At 60.9% G+C, this 16,057-nt stretch overlaps 1 protein-coding gene across 1 annotated transcript in view; it reads left to right on the forward strand.

Moving 5' to 3' along the window:
• Positions 1–16,057, forward strand: part of Jph3 (junctophilin 3) — a 51,672-nt gene that overhangs the window by 14,643 nt on the left and 20,972 nt on the right. The window contains exon 2 of the mRNA XM_005411005.2: positions 3,531–4,308. Within this exon, the coding sequence (XP_005411062.1) occupies positions 3,531–4,308 (778 nt within the window). The remainder of the gene's footprint in view (positions 1–3,530; positions 4,309–16,057) is intronic.

The following is a 16,057-nucleotide window of genomic DNA, read 5'->3' on the forward strand; positions in this document are numbered from 1 at the left end:
GCCCAACCCCAGGAGCTGTCACCCTTCCCCGCCCAGCCAAGGACTTTTCACACAACCCCAGTGGTGCTGGTGACAGTGAGGGCAGCGTGGTCATTCTAGGAGTCTCTCATGGACACAGTTTACCAGTGACCTCGAATACCTTCCGTGTGAGCAAGTGGTTGTCCTGGAGCTTCCCCAGGGGTGAGGGTGAAGACTGTGTGTGTGTAAATATCAGCTGCCGAAAGTTCGGAAGGAGAGGGTCCGCTGGTGTGGGCTGGCTGTGTGCACAGCCCCGGATTCAGTCCCCAGCACCAAAAGTAAAATAGTGAAATGAGAACCTCAGACTGAGCTCCAGCCAGGACCAGCCTGTGGTTTGATAGAAGCTCTCGTGCCTGATGGTGGAATGGTCAGGCAGCTGTGAATACAGTGGAGAAGAGTGGGACACAGCCGGGGGCCTGACGGGAAGAAGGTTCTGGAAGCTCTGCTCCCTGGTCCTCTGCATCCCTGAGGCACGGGCCGTTCCATGGCAGGAGTCACCAGGGCTGAGGCGCATGCAAGTTGCAGGGCCTCAGGGATCCCACCTCGGTGGTGAGAGGTGGGCCTTGGGCTGTGGTACCAGCATCTGGGTGCCCTTCATCTCCAGGGATGTTTGTTTTGGGAGTGTCCCAGGTCACTTAGGGTCTGGCCAGCATGGCCTCCATGCTGTGACCTTGCTCTGCTGCCATCTGCTCCCAGAACCACTGGGACTCTCCTCCGGGCCAAAGCCTAGAGCAGTAGGGCAGTGAGGGGCACCCTCAATTTTGTGCTGTCCTTGCGCTGATCCAGGCACCGTGCCACCACTGCCACCGGCTTTCACCTCTTTGCCACCGGGGCTGAGGAAGGCTGGCCGTAAGTCTCCTGGGAGGTCGCGCCCAAGCCATGGCCCCCCTTCCCTGCTAACAGGGGCCACCTCCCCTGAGTCTAGGGCTGCTCCCTCAGGTTTGCTGCTCTCTAGGGTTCACTGCTTGCTGAGGCTCATTGTTCCCCACAGTCCCCAGCTTTGTGGCGCTTTGAGGTCAGTATAGGGTACAGATACCCTGCCCCCGACCCCACCCTGACCCTGGTGGCGAGTTCCCAAGTTGGAGGTCACTGGTGGTGATGCCAACTGATTGCTGGGGTGCAAAGCTCTGTGTCCCAGCTGGGCATGGTGGCGCATGCCTGTAATCCCAGCACTTGGGAGGCTGAGGTAGGAAGATCGTTGTGAGTTCGAGGCCAGCCTGGTCCACATAAGTGAGTTCAAGGCCAGCCTGGACTGCATAGTGAGACCCTGTCTCAAAAAAGACCAAAAAAAAAAGCTCTGTGTCCCACGCTTGGTCTTGCTTTTGCCCCCAGTGTGGGATCTGTGACAGTGGCTGGGCTGTGCAGGAGTGGTAGAGGCCACGTGCCCTGTTTGCCGCAGTGGGCAGCTGCTGCCGGACGCCAGGCCCTTTCGAGAAGAAAGACCTGGGGTTGGTTGTCACATCTTTGACTTTTTAAGGGACACAAGATCGGAACTTTTATGTGAAACTTCTGTTTGGTGATTCTAGTTTTTCATGGCAAGGTTGCGTGGGGCAGGTACAAGAACAGCCTGTGTGGGCTGCAGCCTTGGGCACTGCTTTGCAGCTTCTGCTGCTGTGGGCTGGGAGAGTGTGGCCAGGCCCCGGGCCATGCCTGGACCCCGATGGGGGAACCATCCCGTCCACCGGGCTCGCGGCCTCTTGGCTCGGATAACCGGGACCACAGTAGTGGAGCTTTGCCACGTGCATGGTGCCTGGCCAGCGCCTTTCCGTCTTGGTGCCTGCGGGGCCGGGAGTTCTGCTCCTGTTCTGCGGAGTGGAGCAGAGTCAGAGAGGTGCAGCCACCGGCTCACAGTCGCACGCGCAGGAGAGGCAAGAGGGGAGCGGTCGCGCTGGCGGTTCTCCCTTCTTATTGTATTGTGCTGTACTCAAAGCGTGCTTGGAAAATGCTGCTTCAGTTTGTGCAAGTTCCAAGACACCTTGCTGCGAGTCCCCCTCCAGACCTCCCCCCGCTTCGGGCGCACACACCCCTTCGTCCTTTCCACTTCCCGCGCCAGCTCTGGGCCCGCTTTCCCGTGCTTAGCGGCTCTGTTGGGGCTGCCTCGAGGTCCTGAGTGGATCCAGGACGTTTCTCCTAAGGGGTCATTTTGAAAGCCAGGAGTTGCACGGTGCCAGATCTGGTGCACCAGGTGGACGCGGACACCATCACGCATTTACGAGCCGCCTTGCTGCTGGGCGGTGCTTAGCAGCAGCACGCACCATGTGTGTGATCACACCCTGTAACAGCAGAGGAGGGCTCCAGCACTGCTTGGGAGAGCGGCAAGAACAACGGGACCGTGCGTCTGAAGTGAGGGGAGTGCTTTGAGGAAGAGCCATGGCACTGTGTTCTCTACTGTAACGCATTTTTAAATGACATATACATTCACCATATTTTTCGATCATCCCATGTATAACTACAGTTTCTCTCTTTCTGAGGTGAAGTCTCACCTTGAAACTCCTGCACTCAATCCTCCTGCCTCAGCCTCCTGAGTGGTTGTGAGTGTAGGTGCAGGTCACTGCGCCCGGCTCTTTAGCCGCTCCTGAGCATGCGGCGCTGTGACGCTAAGTGCGTTCTCAGTGTGGCCGCCGTCCTCGCCGCCAGCACGTAGCGCTTGTGCTGCGGGCAGGACAGAAACTTGGTCCGTGTTCGGCACTCCGGCCCTCGCTGCCTCCCAGCCCTGGCCGCCCCCTCATTTTGTCTCTGGACTTGGGGCTGCCGCAGCCTCAGCAGGATGCGGGTCGTGTCTGCGTCTGGCCCCTCTCCCTCGCGCTGTCGCCTGGCCTCCCTCCCCTTCAGGGCGATCGGTGCCCTGTCACGGGGCGCCTCGTTGTCCTGTCCTCCGCTGGCAGGACATGGGGTGCCGCCCTGTGGCTCTCAGGACACTGGCTGTGACTGGGGCTTGCAGGTGTCAGTTTGGGTCCCCGACTTCCCTGCCTGAGGGTTTGCCGAGTCTGCTGATTCTCGTGCCGCAGCCCCTTCCCCATGCTGTCCCTTCCACGCTGTCCCCGCTCAGAGGTCTTGAGACGCTTCTTGGATGCCTCCAGCAGTGGGGATCTCACTACCTCCCCAGGCAGCCCCCTCAAGGTTCAGGACACTGTGTGGACCATGCTGGGGCTGACCCCCTCCTCCTGGCCTCCCCAGTTGCCTGTTCTTACCCCATCTGTAAGGGAAGGAATCAGCCGTGGGAAGCCGATGGAAGGGCCTTTGAGTTTTTGTTGTTGTTTGTTTTGTTTTGATTCTGTGTTTTTGAGACAGGGTCCCCTATATAGTCCAGGCTGGCCTGGAACTCACGTGGTGGTCCAGTCTGGTCTTGAATTCATAGCAATCCTCCTGCCTCAATCTCCCGAGTACTGGAAGTGCCTTTGAATCAGCTCTTGGTGATGTGAACTCTGGAATTGCACCTGGGCCATCCCAGTGGCACCAGGCTCGGAGGTGCTGGCAGACACAGGCTCACCCCCTCTCCTTTGTCTCCCTAGGGACGTACCAGGGCCAGTGGGTCGGCGGCATGCGCCAGGGCTATGGCGTGCGGCAGAGTGTGCCCTACGGCATGGCAGCGGTCATCCGCTCGCCCCTGAGGACGTCCATCAACTCCCTGCGCAGCGAGCACACCAACGGCTCGGCACTGCACCCGGACGCCTCCCCGGCGGGGGCCGGCAGCCCGGCCGTGTCTCGGGGCGGCTTCGTGCTGGTGGCACACAGCGACTCGGAGATCCTCAAGAGCAAGAAGAAGGGGCTCTTCCGGCGCTCGCTGCTCAGCGGGCTGAAGCTGCGCAAGTCAGAGTCCAAGAGCAGCCTGGCCAGCCAGCGCAGCAAGCAGAGCTCGTTCCGCAGCGAGGCCGGCATGAGCACCATCAGCTCCACGGCCAGCGACATCCACTCCACCATCAGCCTGGGCGAGGCCGAGGCCGAGCTGGCTGTCATCGAGGACGACATCGACGCCACCACCACCGAGACCTACGTGGGCGAGTGGAAGAACGACAAGCGCTCGGGCTTCGGCGTGAGCCAGCGCTCCGACGGGCTCAAGTACGAGGGCGAGTGGGCTTGCAACCGGCGGCACGGCTACGGCTGCATGACCTTCCCCGACGGCACCAAGGAGGAGGGCAAGTACAAGCAGAACGTCCTCGTGAGCGGCAAGCGCAAGAACCTCATCCCGCTGCGCGCCAGCAAGATCCGGGAGAAGGTGGACCGGGCCGTGGAGGCCGCCGAGCGCGCCGCCACCATCGCCAGGCAGAAGGCCGAGATTGCAGCCTCCAGGTAGGGGGTCGGGGGTAGCCGGGCGCTCTGCAGCCGCCCAGCTGGTGTCTGAGGCCCGCTCTGCTCAGTCGCACTCCCCTTTGAGGCCCAGGCAGATGTTTCTCAAGCTGGGCTCCGTAGAACCTTGGGGCTCCTCAGAGGTGCCCGTGGGTTGGGGAGGGGCAAGGGAATGGTTGCTCTGCAGGTCCACGGGGCCCACAGCTCCACTGCAGCAGGGCAGCAACTCTCGGGTGCTCCGTGTGTGTCTGATGTGTTTCACGGGTGCTGTTGGTGGACATGGAAGGTGGCTGTTCTGTTGGTATGAGGTGTGTCGTGGCTACTGGGTAAGGAAAGGGTGTTTGCCGCCTGGCTGCCACAGGGACACAGAGGCGGCTAGCAGCTGCCTGGCCGCAGGAGGTGTTCCCAGCCAAGCAGACCGCCTGCGGGCACTGCCCCGTGGCTTGCATAAGACTTGGTGCTTTGGGCCAGCAGCTGCCTGGAATGGAGTTTGGATGCTGAATTTGGGGTTCAGAGGGGCCACAGCCCCTAAGGGACAGGTTCCAAGTGGCCAGGGGTTGCTGTGGGATGTCAAGGCATCTGGAGCTGGCAGTTAGCCTGAGGCTGCCTGGGATGGCCAAGGAGAGCGCTGGGTGGCAGGAGCAGGAGGGTACTCCAGGTGCACGCATCCCCTGGGCACCTGGCAGCCTTGCCAGGCTCCGGGCATTCAGAGACTCAGAGCTTTTCTTCCCGTGGCCTCTGCCACCGTCCCAGGTCAGCTTGGCCCTTGGGGCCTGCGCTGTGTGGAGGACACTTCCTGCTCTGCCTGGTGGCCTGGAGAGCTTCCAGGAAGGCTCGCAACCTCTCACCAGGTCAGACCTCGGCCTGATTCTTGTGGCCTTTGATCCACGGTGAGGAACGAAGCTGGCGGCTGGATGAGCATCCGTGCTCTCAGCGCTCAGGGCTTGCATGGGCGCGAGATGGCTCCAGGGAGCTGAAGGAGCTCGGAATTCCCACCTTGGGACTGAGGTCCGAAATCCCACTGTTCCCCTCCTCCTCCCCCAGCAGCGGGCGTCGGCGTGCGAGTACAGTACTCACCTGGTATTTTAAGAACAAATTCAGTTTGGCAGTTATTTTTAATGCCGTAGATGTAATACTCACTTCCTAAGGGAAAATTAGAAAGTCGTACTTAAAAGGCAGCAAGCGATGTCAGCGGTGGCCTGTGCCGTCCCGAGACACAACAGCGGCCGTCCTTCCTTCAGCTATTTCCTTCTGACAGCGTGGTAGGCGAGGGGCAGGCCAGGGCTGCAGGCGCCCGACGGCTCCGCGGAGGAGTGGGCGGGGCTGCCGACGCCTGAGTGGCTCTGGCTCCCACGGGAGCCGTGGTGGAGGCAGGATGAGCACAGGGCAGCCGGGGAGGTGCTGGGCGGGATGGCCACCCTGGTCTTGAGGTCCAGGGTATGTGCAGCTTGCAGAGGCGGCTGCGTGGAGCGTGGCACCTCCCACAGGGCTCTGGGTCTTCGCAGCTCACGGGACCCTTTGTGCGGGTCATAGGCTGGCATCTGTGAGGCTCCATGGAACGTGCAGGGGCCTCAGCCAGGCGTCGGATCGGGGAGACGGGCCCTGGGCACACACCCACGGCAGACGTGGCCAGCTGATGGCTGCGTTCAGACCTTCCCGCCGGGTGGCCCTTCTGAGAGACTCCGGCTGTGGTGCCAGGGTGGGCGGAGCCTCACGGGTGGTCATGGGGCCCCAGACACTAAGGAGGGCAGCGCCTGGGCAGGACCACGGCTGGTGCAGGGCTGTGCTTCCTGCTTGCCCCTCAGCCAGGGCCATTCTGCCTCAGGCTGGACTCAGGTTCCTCTTCATGGAGCGGGGTGGGGCTGGCATCCTTGCAGCAAATAGCGTTGCTCTAGGGATGGGGATGTGGTGCGTAAAACCATGGTCTGCAGGCTGCTGCAGACCCCACTGCAGCATGAGCCCCTGCCCCATGCCAGTCCTGAGAGCTGGGCCGTGAGGATCTCTGCCCTGGCCTCCTGTGGGTGGTTGCATCTTCACCTCTAATGCCAGCTGTGGGAGCAGAGGACTTTGCCATCAGCCCTGTGTGGGTCCTGGTGGGGAGGGTGACTTCCTTCCAGGGATGCTTCCTACAGGAAACAAAATCCTTAACGATCTGAAACGGGAAGGTGGTGTGTGTGTGGGAGCGTGTGTGTGTGTGTGTGTGTGTGTGGAGGGAAACGTGTGGGAGCATGTGTGGGGGGAGCATGTGTGTGGGAGCGTGTGTATGAGTGTGTGTGCGTTTGTGTGTGAGTGTATGTGTGTGGGAGTGTGTGGGAGTGGGGGGTATAGAGGGAGTGTGTGTGTTCTCAGGGTTGAGGATGGAACCTAGGGCCTTACACACACTAGGCAGTTACTCTACCTCTGAGATACATCCCCAGCTCCTTTTTTTGTCTCATTTTTAAATTTTGACAGAGTCTTGCTTAACTTGCCCAGGTGGGCCTCAGAGTTAGAATTCTCCAGTTTTAGCCTTACCAGTAGCTGGGATCATGGGTATGCACCACATGACTGGCTAATATTTTTGTTTTTTTAAAAATATCTCCCGTTAAATATATACATATATATAAATTTTTTTTTTCTTTTTGAGACAGGGTCTCGCTGTGCAGTTCAGGCTGGCCTTGAGCTCACTTTATAGCCCAGGCTGGTCTCAAACTTGAAACGATCCTCCTGCCTCAGCCTCCTGAGTGCTGGGATTACAGGCTTGTGCCACCACGCCCAGCCCCCCATTAAATTTATAAAACCTGGTTAAGCGATAAGACAGATCTGTGTAGAGTCACCTTGTACCTCCTCAAGCTGTCCACCCCTTTAGATATAGTTTTTTTTCTCAATCCCTGCTTAGACTTTGTCAGAGCTTTTGTCAAGCCTTCTGTGGTTCCCCTTTCTTGTGGTCAGCTGTGGCCAGAAAACTCCAGAAATGAGCAATGCCTAGATTTTAGCGGGGCTGTTCACCACTGTGAGCACCTAGTGGGACCCGACACCCTCCTTGTCTGTGCTGTCAGCTTCCCCATTGCTGGAACAAAACACAGGAGGCCGAAGCTTAACGGAGGCCTGTGGTTTCAGGGTCCAGTCCATGGGCGGCTGGCTCCGGGAGCCTCGTGGTGAAAGAGCGTGAGGGAGGAGAGCTGCTCCCTGCAGGGTGGCTCGGAAGTGGACAGAAAGGGAAAGAGCCTGCGGGGAAGGCACCAGGAGCAAGACGTAGGCCCCAGGGTCAGACCCCGATCACAGACACCCCCAGAAGTGTGCTCGCCGACTCCTTGGGTGGATATCTTAATCCCGTCAGGTTGACAGTCGGGACTCCCTGTCCCGTGGAAGGTGTGAGTCATCCCCGTCCAGTGTCCACACTGTCTAAACCACCACTCCCTGGTTGCTGAGCAGATGGACTGTCAAAATATGCGTACCCTGAGGCCCCCTGGCATCTGTCCCTGCCAGTGAGGGGTGACTGCAGACGTCACACTTCATAATCTCTTTACAGGGAAGGGTCTCCTCACGCCCTTCTCTCGGGGAGAGCCCCCTTCCTCCCATCACATCCAGGCTGGCTTTCTCCCTTGGTGCGTCTTTTGTAGCCTCACAGTGTTCTGCGGTCCGGCTGCCCCATGTGGCCTGAGCCCGCCCTGTGCAGGATCATTTCGTCGTCTCTGTCCTCTCAGTCCTGCGGGGCTGCAGAGCCAGGCTTCTCCGCACTGCCACCTCCTGCCATGGGCACTGTGGACTGAGGCGTGAGCGCTGCGTGTGGCAGCTGCCCCCTCCTTTCCCAGCAGAAGGTTTTGGCGCTCACTGGTCGCTGTGTGACACGTACTTGTCCCCGCACGGGTGGGTAAAGGTCCCCATGCCCGGGCCTGGGGATGTGTCACCGTGGGTGGAGGAAGGACCTTTGCAGATGTGACCGAGGATGGAGACGTGAGGGTGGCTCTGGGCCCCCTGGGCCGGCCGGTGTCCTCGAGGGGTCCTTGTAAGGAGGCAGGAGGTCAGAGTCACTGTGGGGAGGATGTGGCTGGAGCAAGGTGCTTTGCAGATGGAGAAAGAGGCCCAGAGCCCCAGAAGCTGGGAGAGCTAAGGGAGAGATCCCTGTCACCCCAGAAGGAGCCAGAGCCCCCGGCCTTTTGGTCCTGAAGACCCCCTTTGGACTCTAGGAGACCAGCAGGGTTGTCTCGCCATGCTCGGGGATTTTCTTAGGGCAACTGCAGGGTACTCGCAGGCTCCACGCTGTGGCTGAGGATGGTACTCTCCTGGGTGCCCTGCCAGAATGGCGTGCCCGCCTGGTCCTGCTGGGCCAGGCTGCCCACAGCAGTGCCCCCTGTCAGAGGGGCTGGGCTGGCTCTGTGCAGCTTCCTGCCCTGCAGGAGGGCTGGCTGTGTGCTAGCAGAGAGAGGCCTTCTGGCAGGCGACAGCCATCTGTTCCCGCATGGACCTCACTCCGTAAAAGGAAGCCGTAAGGGAGAGCCCGGGATGGGAGTTAGGGTCCTGGGAAATGGCCAGGCTCAGGGCCAGCCGAGGGGGCACCGAGGGCAAGAGGCTGGCATGGGGCTCGGCACCTGGCTGCCTCTGACTGCACCCTCAAGCCCTCTGGGCTCCGTCTGGCCCATTGATCCAGGAAATCTTGACCTCTCGCCCGAGTCTGGCATCTTCCTGCAGTGGCAGACGGCGGGGCCAACCCTACACACCTCCTTCCCCCTGACCTGCTGTGGGGGTCAGCAGGTGCGGCTGTCGGGTGCAACTGGGGTGGCTGTCATCTCCTCTCTCCTCCTGGGGAGCCTCACTGGGTGGGAGCACGGGGCCTGTGACTCATCCCACGCTTCCACCAGACTTGGAAATGTGTGGGAGAGACACGGGAAGTGGGAGTCAGCCACAGCCCCGGGCCCTGACCATGGGTCCTGCGGCTCCTGGGCCTTCCCTCCTCTGGAGAGCAGCCATTGCTGTTGGGCAGATGGCAGGATGAGCCCCACAGGGTCTTGGGGACCCGACCCAAGATGTGGTGACTGCCAAAGACCCCTTCCTGCGCATTTCCCAGCCACCCCGCGTGTCTGCCTTTGGAGAAACGGTACTGGCTCTGCTGTCACCAATCAGGGCCTGCGCAGGAGCCAGCTCCCTGGCCTGGCTCTGCCTGTGGAGTGGGCTTGCGACAGCCACACCCGCCAGGGTCACGCGACCTGTGCAGCGAGGCTCCAGGCTGAGGGCTGGCATCTCTGTCACGGTCACCGCCTCGCTCTTGGCAGCGGGGTGCATCCGTCGCTCTGGAGCGCAGAGCACCCTCCACGGGCTGCAGACACCTGTCCTCCACCCAGTTCCTCCGCTGCTGCTGGGGCTCGGTGCTCCTTGCCTTGAGCCTGCATTGCTCTGGGCTCTGCCTTTGTTCCTATTTTACTGTCCGTGTCCTCGTCCCTGTCCCGGTCCCGGTCCCTGTCCTTGTCCCGTCTGCCTGTCTCTCCTCCCTCCTTCCGTGAGGGCATGGCACCCAGGCCTCTGAGCCGCACCCCACCTCTTTCCTCATAGACACCAGTTGTTAAATCTGGGTTCTCTTCATGCTGTGTGGCCTCATCTCATCCACCTACAAAGACCCCATGTCCACAAAGGTCCCCCGTGGCTGTGTGACACGTGGGACGCCTCAGCCACGGCCCTGGGAGACCCGGGGCCGCTCAGCCCTCACCTGCTACCCTCTGCGTGCGTAGTTCACGTCTGAGCCTGGGCCGCCGTCCTGTTCCTGGCTGGCTGCTGACTGCGACAGACCTTCACGTGCACGCGGCGCATGCGTGTGTGAGTGTGTAAGGCCTCACAGAGGCGTGAGGATGGGAGACGAGAGTCTCAGTCCCTGGCTGGTCCACCAGGGCATCTGAAGCGTCTGAAGCACCCCTCTGTCACTCAGCCAGCCTTGTCTGTTCCCCAGGGGGGTCATCTTCCTGCCTAGGGCTGCAGAGTCCCCCTGTTTGAGCATCAAGCTCAGGATTCAGCTTTCCCCACCTGGAGGCAGGAGGGGAAACAGAGGCAGGGACAGAGGAACAAGGCGGGCAAGGAAAACATCTCCTTGGTAAGCTCCTTGCTAAGCGTGGATTCCACGGCTTGAGTTCCGTAGATTTTGCATAACAGAGCTCTTAAGTGCACACATCTAGGGGACTTGGGGAGCAGCTTTGGCCACTGGAGGTTCTCTCGTCCTCTGGCTGTGTGAAGTGTGAATTCGGTGTGCTGGCAGGACTCTGTTGCCCGGGGCAGGATCACAGCTTCAGGCATCACTGGCTCCAGGCGCTCAACACAGCGTGAAGAGACTTGCTCTCTTTTATGATCAATGCGGAAGTGCCTCTGTCCACCCTCTTGTTTTCTTTGTTTTGTTTTGTGTTTTGTTTTGTTACTGGAGATTGAGCCCAGGGCCAGGGCTTTCACACTGCAGTACATCTTCAGCCCTTTTAGATTTTTTTTTTTTTTAATCCTGTGACAGCGTCTCACTAAATTGCTAAGTTGCCTAGGCCAGGTTCAACCTTTCCATCCTCCTGCCTCAGCCTCCCAGAACGCTGGGATGACAGGTGTGCACCACCATGCCTGGTTCATCAGCTGTCTTGTTGAGCTAGATCTGTGGACTGTGAGCCTCAACCTCGACCCACTCGCGGCTCGGTGGATTTCAGTGCCTTCATCCCCACTTCTACTTCAGAAAGCTTCAGACTCCCAAAGAGGAGCCGTGGCTGTCAGCAGCCGCTCCTGGGCTCCCCTTCCTCGGCCCTCGGTCTCTGGCGTTGCCATTTCTGGACTGTCTTAGTTTCTTTTCCCTCATTGCTGAGACAAAAATACTTCACGTTCAAAGTTAAACTCGGACAGGTTTATTTAGCTGACAGTGTGTGGAGGTTGCAGTCCATAATCAGCTGGTCCCAAGGCAGGGTGGCGTGGCTGAGGGGCAGCAGTTCATGGTGGTGGAAGGCAGCAAAAGCAACAAGAGCAAAAGGGGGCAAGCAAGCCCCCTGCCCTTCCTCATACTGTAAGCAGGCTACCCACCCTAGGGCAGGTGTGGCCTCACAGCATCTCCCTGCCCTCCTCTTACACAAGCTGAGGATGTTTACAAAGTGAGGACCCTGGCCCCCTGGTGAATGGAGCTGGAAAAGCTGTAACTGTTTCCTGAGGCGCGGGCGTGAAAGACCGGGTCCAGGTTTAACAAGCTGTCTTTGAAAAGCCCGTCCCTCATGACCGCGTGAAGCGTGGGGGAACATCCAGACACAAACCGTAACACGGACATTCCATGTGGATGGGCTCGGGCACTGCTGGACCTCCACTCCTGAGTGTGACGGTGTGACATTCTGCAGGGCAGAGAGGCCACACGTCCACTCCCTAGCTGAGGCGCAGCCGGCGGCCCCCACCTCTCCGCCTGGACGGCGCTGTCCCGAGCACTGCTGTGTCCGTGTTCCCGCGGCCCTCTGCACTTGCGCAGGTCTGCAGGAGTGGGTCTGCCAGTGCATGGTAACTGTGCTTCGCCCTTCGGGGAGGGGCCCCGCTGTCTCCGGGGTGGCCACACGGTGGGGGTTTGCGGGGGTCATCTCCCTGCAGCCCTGCTGCTCCTGGCCACCTGCTGCTGTTGCTCTCGGCTGCGGCCGCCCGTGGGTGGAAAGGGGCGTCTTGCGGTGGCTCTGACCATGGGTCCGGGCAGCTCCCGGTGAGCGGCTTTCAGCACCGTCTTTGGCTCGCTGCCGGTTCCTGCCCTCTCTAGAGGGGCGCCCGTGCGCTCCTGGCCAGTGAGTATCTGGAGCCCTCGGATGTGCTCTTCTGTCACAGCCTCCGGGTGCCAGACCTGAGCCCCTGAGGGGCGACGTGCCCTGGGCCCCAGGTGCCCTGGGCTGCAAGGGGTTCTGGCCGCGGCGGGTCCTTCCAGGACGGGGCTCCCGAGCTCGTTGGTCTGCACCCCAGCCTCAGCCTGCGCCCTGCCCTGGAGGCCACAGGGGACAGGAGAGTCGGGACGTGGCTGCGGCGCCTCCTGAGAAGGGGCTGCTGCGAGGCGCCCTGCCGTCCGCCCTCCTGCACCTCTGAGGCAGTGCTGTCCTCCCTCAGCCCGGGGCCTCCCCTTTCCTGCCCTTGGGGCACGCTGGGGGACAGCGCAGTGTGAGCAGCTCTCTGCCCCGCCTGGTTTCAAGGCGCAGGTGGTGGGGTGTGTACAGTGGGGTGAACACTGTCCCCCAAGCCCCGTCAGCAGGAACATCAGGGAGGCCTCCTGTGGAAGCAGGGTCCTTGCAGATGTGCTGCCTTCCTCCTTGCACGCTCTTCCCTCTCCCCGGATACTCTTCCTCTGCAGCACAGTGAACTCCTGTGCATCCCTCCAGACCCAGTTCAGAGGCACTTCTCCGAAACCCGCCCCTGCTGCTGGAAGGAGCTGGCCACTCCGTTTGAGACCCCAGAGCACTTTGTTTCCCCTCTGGGTTGACTCTTGTCTTGAGGCGTAGTTTTCATTTCCTCCTTGGGGTTCATCTACTTCTAGGTCGGCCTCCTCCTCTTCACCACAGGTCTGGGAGGAGGCGGCGGGGGAGGACTGTGTTCTGTCAGGGTGGTCGGCTGTCATGGTGCAGGGTCAGCCAGGCCTGGGTGTGTGATACTGCGAGAGCCTTCCCCTCCTGAGCCTGGGTTTCCCAGGTTGCACTGGTCAGGGGGTTTCAGTGTGGGCTCTCAGTGGTGGGCATGGCGCCCTGTCACACCGAGACCTGCGGGCCCAGCCCTCCAGCACGGGATGCTGCCTGCCTTCCCGGGGCCCAGGTGACCAGATGACCCTGGCCTCTGCGGAGTCCCTGTGCAGGCCGGGGTTGGCTGTGGGGCAGCATGGCCTTGGCACCAAGGACTTTTGGCTAGCCGTGTCCCTCGAGGGACAGCACAGCGGGTGCCTCAGGCTGCCCAGCGGAGGGGGAGGACCCTGCAAGCCAGCTGTCCCAAGGGCTGGTGCACCTATCGATGGGGCCCTCGGGCGTCTCGTGGTCAGGCACTCTGCGCCAGTTCCTGGCACTGCAGAGAGCTGCTGAGGACCACTGAGCAGCCCAGGTTCCCGCCGGGGCTTTGTGTGCGGGCGGGCGGGTGCACGCGCGGTGTCAACAGCCTGGCTTGGAGCTGAGCAGGTGCTCCACGACCTTGTAATCTCCTCAGCTCGAGGGCAACAACCCAAACACACTCCCTGGGGCCGGGCACGTTTGAGGCCTCTGGGATCCAGCAGCCGGGCACCATGCGGTCACTGCCTAGCGCAGGGCACGGAGAGGGACCTGAGGCCGCGGCTGGGTGGGCAGGCGGGGGTGTTGTTTCGATGAGCGGTGACCATCCCGAAGGGCTGTGTCCAGGGCTCCCAGGGCAGCAGCCTCCGCCTCGTTGATGAAGCTCTGGCGCCCCGCCCCCGCTTCTCTGGCCCGGGCACCTTCGGGGTTTTCCACTCTTCTTACCGTCTTAACCACCTCCGGTGCGGTTCAGCAACGTCGTGTAGATGGCTGTGATGCCACTGTCACCCTCAGGCTTCGGGATGCTTCATCTCAGAGATGTGGACTCTGTCCCCATTAAACAACGACTGCCCCACCTCCCCAGCTGCCAACTGTAGGAGGTGCTGGGTCGGAGGCGATGCTGGCGGGTTCTCAGTCACTGTCTCATTGCTGGGACCAATACCTGACAGGTGCAACTGAAAGGAGAGGTCAGCCGGGTGCGTGGCACACCTGTAATTCCGGCATGTGGGAGACTAGGGCAGGCAGCGGAGAGAAGGGAGGAGCCGGGAAGGAGCTGGACCTTTCCAGGCCACACGCCCCGACCGCCCCTCCCCAGGCACCCCTACTGCCACCAGAGCAGGTCAGTGCCCCTACCCCTTTACTTTCCTCAGCCCCAGGCTCGATGCACCACCCGTGAGCGAGGACCCAGGACCCAGCGGTTTTCTTGGCAGCAGACTCCACGTGCCCACAGAAACAGAACCTAGGAGTTTGGCAGGTTTCCCCGCTGCCTGGTTTTTCTAGGCTCATGTCTGATGTCGTGAGACCATTGCCTGCAGGCCTGGGTTTACTTCCTGGCCATTTGCACAGAGTTCCGGATGGGGTATCCTAGCCGCTCTCCGGGGTGTCTGTATAGGAACTGTGGGTCTTTGGGATGGGTGAGGCAGGACAGCAGGGCCGAGTGTGGCCGACTGCCCCGTCCGTCCCTGGAGCCCTCTGGTCTCTGTGAGCGGTCGTGGCCCTCAGGCTGGCAGGAAGCGCCCACTGACGCTGGCAGGCGAGGTGAGCTCCCGCACGTCTCCAGCTTCTTTTGGGTAGCAGGTATCGCACAGTTTTGCGGCAGCACTCGTTATGAAAATTTGTCCCAACACAGGTGACAGAGTAGAAACGGCTGACAGTATGGATTCTGCATTTTCTTTTGCACCATTGTGTGACCTGGGCACCTTCAGTGAAGGCTGCAGCCGGCCCAGTGTGCAAGAATGCACCCCGCACCCGCTCATCCCCACGGGGCTGGGGACCTGCCAGCACCCAGGGGACCTGGCACCACGCAGGCTGACCTCCTGCTGCCCCCAAGGACCCCCACAGCCCTGCCCGTGCCTCGCCCCCAGGCCTCGGGTCTTTGGTTCTTCATGGACGTAGACAATGGGATGATCTAGTGTTGGCCCCAACCCCATCTTCTCCGCCACCTTGTGGGTGTTTTTGTTTGTGTTTCTTTTTCCCAGTCCTGGGGATTGAACCCAGGGTCTTTGTACTGAGCTACATCCTCAGCACTTTTTAAAAATCTTGTATTTTGAGACAGGGTCTCACTGAGTTACCTAGACCAGGCTCAAACTTGTATTCCTCCTGCCTCAGCCTCCCTGAGGGCTAGGATTTCAGGTCTGTGCCCTGTGTTCAACACCCTGAGGTTCTGGTCTCTCTCTAACCTCGTGCTGTCTCTGGTCCTCACTAGCGTGGGTCTGATGAGGACAGGTGTATCTAGCATGTGTCTAGCATGTGTCTAGTGCGTATCAGGACCGTCCAACATGTGCTGGCGGAAATGTGTTGGCACAGAAGTTCGGTGCTGAGGATTTTAATGTCTGTCACCACGTCACCCTCCGCGGTGGGGCCATCATGGGCCGCTCCCACAGCACACTCCGGTGCCCGATGAGGCAGCAGCACTGCCGAGCCCAGCCAGGTGCCATCCCGGGCTCTGTGTGGCCGTCCCAGGCAAGTGCACGCTTTTCCCTGGCCGCCCCATGAGCGGTGTCCTGTCCTGACTGCCCAAGGGGATGGGGCCAAGGCCGGGGTACAGGGGTCACGGAGGCCAGGGCTGTGTCCTCACCTCCTGTGTCGGTGTGTCGCTGGGTGCCGGCCCTGATGACCAAGCTGGGAGGGCTGAGTGGTCACTCTGGCCTGAGCCTTGCCCGCTGTGCACCCCCCAGGCCAGGCCTTGCTCCTCCACGTCACCCTCTCCGCTGAGGCCAGGCTGACGAGCACCTGCACCCGGCACGTTCCGTGTGGCGGAGGCAGAGGCTGTTCTGTGCAGTCCCGTCCTCACCTGCAACCGGACCGGCCCCCTCCCCCGCCCACCTTCCGAGAGGGCCAGCGGCGCTTCTGCCTCAGCCCCGTCCCATCCTGGGGGAGCGTTACCGATCAAATGAGGGCCAGGGGACTTGAATCCCCCTGACTGCGGATGCTTTCAACGCAGCACACTCATGGGAACCCGACCCGACTGCCCCATGGTGCTGCGAGCAGGGCGGGGTCATCTGGCTGGCTCCTGGCTGCATCGCTCTGCCTCTGTCTTCTGTGCCAAGAATCTCCTT

This window comes from Chinchilla lanigera, unplaced genomic scaffold, assembly GCF_000276665.1.
Source record: "Chinchilla lanigera isolate Chin_1 unplaced genomic scaffold, ChiLan1.0 scaffold00140, whole genome shotgun sequence".
Lineage (NCBI taxonomy): Eukaryota > Metazoa > Chordata > Mammalia > Rodentia > Chinchillidae > Chinchilla > Chinchilla lanigera.